Consider the following 7028-nt stretch of genomic DNA (forward strand, 5'->3'; position numbering starts at 1 on the left):
CTGCAAGGCAAGGGCCGGCGGGGGGCGGGCGGGTGCCCGTGTGTGCGCGTGCCCGCGGGGGGACCTCCAAGGGACGGCGAGCGAGCAGGCCGGCCGGCCGGCGGGGGCGGGGAGGGAGGGAGGAAGGGGGCTCACGAAGGAGAGCCTCTGCGCGGGGGCCCGAAAAGCGTCCCCCGCAGCCTGGAGGTGGGGGTCGGCCGGCGGCGGGAGACCCCAGGAGGCGCCGCGCCCTCCCTCCCTCCCTCCCTCCCCGCGACAGAAGCGGGACGGGCGAGGGGGGGGCTTCTCCCTTCACTGGGAGGGGGCAGCCCCGGAGAGGCTGTCCCCGGAGCAGCCCGGGTCTTCCTCCATTCCTCGCCCCCCCTTTTTCCGATGGGGGGGCAGCTTCTGCGCGCACGCACACACACGCACACAGAGTGAAGACTACAACTCCCAGGGTCCACCGGCTACCTGAGCTGGGGATGGGGAGGTGGGAGCTGTAGTCCCCCGGAGGAACGTCGCCTTCTCACGCCCCTCTTGCCCCAAACTTCCTTGGGGGAGGGGGAAGGAGCACTTGGGCGGGGCAGGGAAGCCGGCAGAGGAACCGGCGGCGGGGAGGGAGGGAGTCCCGGGGGCGTCGTCGTCTCCTCTTCGTCTGTGAGGGGGATGATGGGAGTTGCAGTCCAAAGACTCTGCTGAGGTCCCGTGTCCGGGAAGCCCTTCCGTAACCCCTGTCGTCGTCGTCGTGGGCGGCGGCGGCGGGGGGGGGCGCGGGAGGAAAAGAAAAGAAGGAGGAGGCCTGACCCCCCCACTCTCCCTCGCCCCCAAATCGGGCAAGGCGGAACCTGCGGGCGCGACCGCGCGGGGCGAGCCGGGCCTCGGCCGAGAGCGGCTTCCGGCGCGCAGGAGCCACTTCCGGCCTCTCGGCGGACCCGCTCGGCCGCCATGGAGACCATCCTGGAGCAGCAGCGGCGCTACCACGAGGAGCGCGAGCGCCTCATGGACGTGATGGTGAAGGAGATGCTGACGCGCAAGTCCACGGTCAGGACCCCGCCGGGTCGGGTCGGGTCGGGTCGGGTCGGGGTGGGGGCTCTGGGAGGGAGGGAGGGGGGAGGGGAAGGGGTGACGGGCAGGGGGCGCCTTCCCTCCCGGGGACCCTCTCCGCTGACGACCCTCTCCCGTTCTTCCCCCACATCCCGGCAGCTCCGTGACCAGATCAATTCGGACCACCGGACGCGCGCCATGCAGGACGTGAGTCGAGGGGAGGGGAGGGGAGGGGAGGGGGGAGGGCTTCGCCTGAAGGGCCCGGCTCCGGCTCCTCCTCCTCCTCTTCCTTCTGGGGCCGGGGTTCCCACCCCCCCACCCCCACACACCAGTTCTTGACCGACTCCGAACCCCCCCCCCCGCCCACCGGTGTCTTTTTTTCTGACAGCGCTACATGGAGGTGAGCGGGAACCTGAGGGACCTCTACGATGACAAGGACGGGTAAGGGCCTGCAGGCGCTTGGGCGGTCGGTCGGTGGGGGGGGCGGCGCCTCTGGGGAGGGGCTTGAGGGAGGAGAGAGGAAAGAAAGAAAGAAAGAAAGAAAGAAAGAAAGAAAGAAAGAAAGAAAGAAAGAAAGAAGGGTCTTCTCAGCATCCCAGGGTGGGGAGGGTTCACGAGGAGCCCAGGCCACTGCAAGCGTCTCCTCTGGTCCCCATGCTACCCCCCCCAAAAAACAATCCGGGATATCTTTGCAAAGGATGGGATGTGGCAAGGGTGGGGGTTGCCCTGTTTGTTTCTACTCAGTCCATTGGAGCTGGCTTGGTGCTTCTTCTGGCGCTCAGGTTGCGGAAGGAGGAGCTCAGCGCCATCTCAGGACCCAACGAGTTTGCAGAGTTCTACAATAGGCTCAAGCAGATCAAGGAGTTCCATCGGAAGCACCCAAACGAGGTATAATCTGAGATAAAGCCCCATTGAACAAGGCGTGTGTTGTGTGTGTCTTCAAATGTTTTCCTTTAAGGACCCACAGAAGCTCTGCTGTCCTCCTGTTTTCCTGATCTGGTGTTTTGTCATCTGCTGGATCTCCTTCCCTATACTGAAGAATAATACTTATGGAGATCTGGAAATTACTAATTAAAGTAGTATCACAATCCACTTCTTTGAGCTTTCAGGCAGGATTTGGGGCGGAGACTGCTTGGATCATCTTTGTAGATGATTCCTGCTAGGGATCAGATAAAGGGGGAGCAACCTTTTTAGTTTTCCTGACCTTCATCAACTTTCAGTACCATTGACTATGGCAAACTGTTGGGTCACCTGGCTATCCAGGGCTTTGACCTGTTGCTGCCTGGTAGCTATTCTGTGTCAGTCACCTTCTTCCATACCCCCATCCCAAAATAAGTCTCCAGTATGCTTTGCACTTTACACTTTTTATTTAATCTTGTCATAAGAAAATGGTTTATTTAAAGTTTTAAGCCTAGTTTTGATTGGGTTATAGAGAAATGAAAAAAACCCACACAATTCCTTACTTAATACAGTAAAATTTCATTGCTTTTAGAAAACATTAGGTAACTGTCCTTACTTTCCCATGTCTGCATTTCAGAAAAGTTTCTGAAGTCATATATGATCTAGGCTAATACAGACTGTAGTGTAATCTTTGCCAGATGCACTCAGTGGAATGTTTTGTACGTATCCTGCTGTTCTAAACTGTGGCCGTAAACAGTCATGTTCTGTTTCTGTAGATCTGTGTGCCAATGTCGGTAGAGTTTGAGGAGCTCCTGAAGGCCCGGGAAAACCCCAGCGAAGAAGCTCAGAGTAAGTTTCAGACCCTCGCCAATTGCTCTCCTGCTCCTGCTCTGAGGCTCAAAGGGGAAGGAATAATAGGTAGCGCAAAGGCAACACTGAGACTGTGTCTTTCCTTGGGAAGCATTTTGCCAAATGAGAGAGCAGAGGGCAGTGTTCTTTTGCTTTCTGGGGGGCCGGCCCCTCTCCTACACAGTGCACCTCGAGGCTTTTCTCTTTCTTCTTTTTCCAGACCTCGTGGAGTTCACGGATGAGGAAGGCTATGGCCGCTACCTGGACTTACATGACTGTTATCTCAAGTACATTAACCTGAAATCCTCAGAGGTGAGAATCCCACCTGTTATATGAACAAGGAGATACGGGTGGTTGGTAGAGGCCTCTTTTTGATCTTTTCCCTCTACGTATCAGTTCGGAAGGCGGCCGCCCAGGGGAAAAAGATTTGGAGTCGGAGACACACAGCACATAAGTATGACTAGGTGCAAATTCCTAGTTTCACAAGGGCATCATGCTCAGAAGAGCCTCTGGCAATCACATGAGATGCATTGCCTTGCCCATTTCTCTGGTGGTGCAGCTGAGATGGAATGGAGATGCAGAGACATCATCTCATAGACAGTTACTGACGACTCCATAGGAAACTGCTGTAAAGTCTTGAGTCATGTCCTAGTGACTGAATGCCTCTCTTCTGTTGTCTCCTACAGAAACTAGATTACATCACCTATTTGTCCACATTTGACCAGCTTTTTGACATTCCCAAGGAAAGGAAAAATGCAGAGTACAGGAGGTAGGTGCTTACAGCCTCCATCAGGAGGGCCAGAAAAGTCCCAGCACCTCGGTGTGACCTTGGAATCAGGCAGCTGAGCAGGCCTTGGCTTCACTCTAGTCTATTTCCTGCTCTGTGGATTAAAAAGGCCATCTATCTGACGTTACTCTGTGCCTGTGAAATGCCACTGTGAATAGAAAGCCTTTGCCCATACGTTCTTACTGTGGGAATAGGAAGGGGTAGAGGCAGGTTTAAATGCTATTTACTTTTTTTTCGGGAGTGGGGTTGAGTCTCAGCTGGGAGGACCCCCATGACTGCAGGTGAGCATGGACCTAGCAGGCCCCCTCCTCCCACTGTTGTCGTCTTCCCATTGCAGGTACCTGGAGATGCTTCTGGAATACTTGCAGGATTACACAGACCGGGTGAAGCCGCTTCTGGACCAGAATGAGCTGTTTGGCAAAATCCAGGCTGAGTTTGAGAAGAAATGGGAGAATGGCACTTTCCCCGGATGGCCAGTGAGCAGGGTCTCCGGGTGGGGTGGGGTGGGGTGGGGAAGCATGGGAGGAGGTGAAATTGTGGCTCGGCAGGGTTGATCAGAGAGGGACTGGTGCTGGCTGCTCGTGCTTCCCATTGTGGAAGATGCGGTAGCCTCTTGCAGCCCCTAACCCTCTGGTTGTCTTTTGGCAGAAAGAGACCAGCAGCGCCCTCACCCATGCTGGTGCCCACTTGGATCTCTCGGCCTTCTCTTCCTGGGAGGTACGTTAGCCCCTTGGAGCCTGTTTTGGTGTGGCCACGCTTCAGCTCGGTTGAAGCTGCTCCTTTCCTTGGCAGGGGACTAGGATCCCATGAATGCTGAGCGTTTGTGTGTTTTGTGCTTTGTCTGCCACAGGAATTGGCCTCCCTGGGGCTCGATCGGCTGAAATCTGCACTGCTTGCGTTGGGTCTGAAATGCGGTGGGTGAGTCTGGGCTTGGTCTGTGCTCTGCTGGTGGTTTGGGGAGGGGGCTGGAACCCCTCTACATGTAAGCCATACTCCTGAGGGGCTTGGCACTTGAGGGGAGTTCCGGCTCCCTTCCCAACCCAGGGCTTTCTCTTCCCCTCCTGCTCAGGACGCTGGAGGAGCGAGCGCAGAGGCTGTTTAGCACCAAGGGCAAATCCCTGGAGGCCCTCGACTCTTCCCTCTTTGCTAAGAACCCAAAGACAAAGGGGAGCAAGCGGTGAGTCCCCTGCCTGGCCTGCTGCAGGGGTGCCTTCATTCAGCCTTGCCTGGCCAGGTCGCTTCTTGGCTAGCCTGTCAGTCTAGGCCCTTCCTGGAAGCCCAGGGAGGTATAACTGCCCTCCCTTTTTGGCTGGGAGGGGAAGACCATTTTCCTAGGTCTCTAATAAGTTGCTCCCTCTGACAGAGCTGTTTCCTCCCCAGAGACACCGAGCGGAACAAGGACCTGGCCTTTCTGGAGGCTCAGATCTACGAGTATGTTGAGATTCTTGGGGTAAGTGCTCACCCCTTTGCCGGGCCCTGGGGTCCTGCGCTATGGATCTGTGCCTTCACCAGCACATGACTTCTTGCAGGAGCAGCGCCAGCTCACCCATGAAAATGTGCAGCGCAAGCAGGCCCGGACAGGCGAGGAGCGCGAGGAAGAAGAGGAGGAGCAGATCAGTGAGAGTGAGAGTGAAGACGAGGAGAATGAGATCATCTACAACCCCAAGAACCTACCTCTGGGCTGGGATGGCAAGGTGACCCTTGTATGCAGTTGGGAGGTGGGTGGGGGCAGAGGCAAGTGGTCCTTGGGCCTCCTTCCCCCTTCCCCCCTCCACGTGCTCACACATCTTCTCTTTTCCCTTCCAGCCAATCCCATACTGGCTGTACAAGCTACATGGGCTAAATATCAACTACAACTGTGAGATCTGTGGAAACTACACCTATCGGGGGCCCAAAGCTTTCCAGCGACACTTTGCAGTAGGTGGTTTAGCTCTTTGGCTGGGGGGGGGGACAGCAGGAGAGGCTCCTGCTTGCCAGCCTGGGGGGAGCTCCTGACCTGCAGACTCCTTGACAGAGGAGGTAAAGGGAGGCAGGAGGAGGATTCCTGGAGATGGCAGCCTGGGCGTAATGAAGTGGAAGGGGCCGGTCTTCCCCTTGCCCCCCTCCCTTGGCTAGTTGCCCCCACCCACTGTGAAAGCTACTGGCAGCAGCCAGCCCCCCCATGTCCTTTCTACTCTGCAGGAATGGCGCCACGCGCATGGGATGCGGTGCCTGGGCATCCCCAACACGGCTCACTTTGCCAATGTCACACAGATCGAGGATGCTGTTTCCCGTAAGTGGCTTTACCCCATATTTCCTCCTATGGTTGGTTTGTGGGTCTGGTGCCTGCGCTGTCAGTTCCACATTGGCTTCTAACATCTTAGCCGTGGGCCTGCAGATCTGCTGCTGGGTCTCTGGCACAGAGGCCCTTTTTGTCTGGTGAGACCACTACCTTTCCTACGGGCAGACGTCTCACCTCTTCAGTGGAGGAAGAGAGCTGATGGACTCTTTGTTTGTCTGTGTGTCACAGTGTGGGCAAAGCTGAAGCAGCAGAAGGCTTCGGAGCGGTGGCAGCCAGACACAGAAGTAAGTTGGGTCTGGGGCCCTTCTGCAGGAAGCTGCTGAGGCAGAGACTGGGGTGGTGGGGGTTTGTGTCACGCTGGTGCCCTGTTCCCCTGCCCTGGCCTCTGAATTTCAGTGAAGAAAACTAAGCATTAGTTCAGTCAGGGAGTTCCCGTGAATGGTTTGTTCAGGGAGGAGTCGTAGCTGTCGTCCATCACAGTCAGTCAGTAGAGGTGTGGAAGGATGATCACTGATATGATCGGAAATAAGTTTGTAGGATTCATGTAAGCTGCCCCGAGTAGACTTTGTCCAGGGGGGCGGGATGTAAGTCCAATAAAAGTAAAGTAAAAGGAAAGCGGAAGGATGGCGTAGGAACCTCCCTTCTCACAAGGCCTTTGGGATGACTGCCACCAGAGAGGGCAGCCAAGGTGGGGGCTTTTGGGAGATGGCTGGGCAGCCAGGGGATTTGGGAGAAGAGGAGCCTCAGCTGGCTTCAGGAAGGCCCATCTGCTGTGAACGCTTGGCTCTGCAGGCTGCCCCCCCCACCCCCCAAGAGCGCTGGAGGCCGCCCTGCCCCTTCCCTTGCTTCCCTGATGGGGTCTTCCTGCTTTGCTCTGCTCTCGGGGACTCAACAGGCTTCTCCCTTTTTCATCCCAGGAAGAATACGAGGACTCCAGTGGGAACGTGGTCAACAAGAAGACCTACGAGGACCTGAAGCGCCAAGGCCTGCTGTGAGGGGCACGAGCCCCCCGGCCTCATTCCCAGGCTCCAGGCCACACGTGCAGGCACCCTGAGGATGCCTACAGTGGCCAGTGGCAATTCCGCAAGACTTTTTCTTTGTATTGAACTTATACATAAAAATAAACCCTAGTTTTAGAAGGAGCGGGCCTTTGGTGTGGTTTGTTGCTGCAGCTGATGGAGCGGCCGG

General features: G+C 56.7%; 1 protein-coding gene across 1 annotated transcript; it reads left to right on the forward strand.

Annotated features, from left to right (window-relative positions):
• Window positions 1-646: 646 nt before the first annotated feature.
• SF3A3 (splicing factor 3a subunit 3) lies at window positions 647-6982 on the forward strand. Its single transcript, XM_072979515.2, has 17 exons — window positions 647-1020; window positions 1183-1230; window positions 1412-1464; window positions 1806-1911; window positions 2700-2772; window positions 2993-3084; window positions 3459-3541; window positions 3897-4035; window positions 4208-4276; window positions 4410-4477; window positions 4629-4736; window positions 4940-5009; window positions 5089-5253; window positions 5366-5476; window positions 5741-5831; window positions 6069-6124; window positions 6758-6982. The coding sequence occupies exons 1-17, from the start codon at window positions 925-927 to the stop codon at window positions 6833-6835; spliced, it is 1506 nt and encodes a 501-aa protein (XP_072835616.1). The 5' UTR covers window positions 647-924; the 3' UTR covers window positions 6836-6982.
• Window positions 6983-7028: the final 46 nt, after the last annotated feature.

Source organism: Pogona vitticeps, chromosome 9 (genome assembly GCF_051106095.1).
Source record: "Pogona vitticeps strain Pit_001003342236 chromosome 9, PviZW2.1, whole genome shotgun sequence".
NCBI lineage: Eukaryota > Metazoa > Chordata > Lepidosauria > Squamata > Agamidae > Pogona > Pogona vitticeps.

Excerpts from the sequence above, each read along its gene's own strand:
- SF3A3 (XM_072979515.2), top strand. The coding sequence starts at position 925 with ATGGAGACCATCCTGGAGCAGCAGCGGCGCTACCACGAGGAGCGCGAG. Across the intron at positions 1,231-1,411 it reads GGACGCGCGCCATGCAGGAC|CGCTACATGGAGGTGAGCGG; the intron begins GTGAGTCGAGGG and ends TTTTTCTGACAG. Across the intron at positions 4,277-4,409 it reads CGGCCTTCTCTTCCTGGGAG|GAATTGGCCTCCCTGGGGCT; the intron begins GTACGTTAGCCC and ends TGTCTGCCACAG.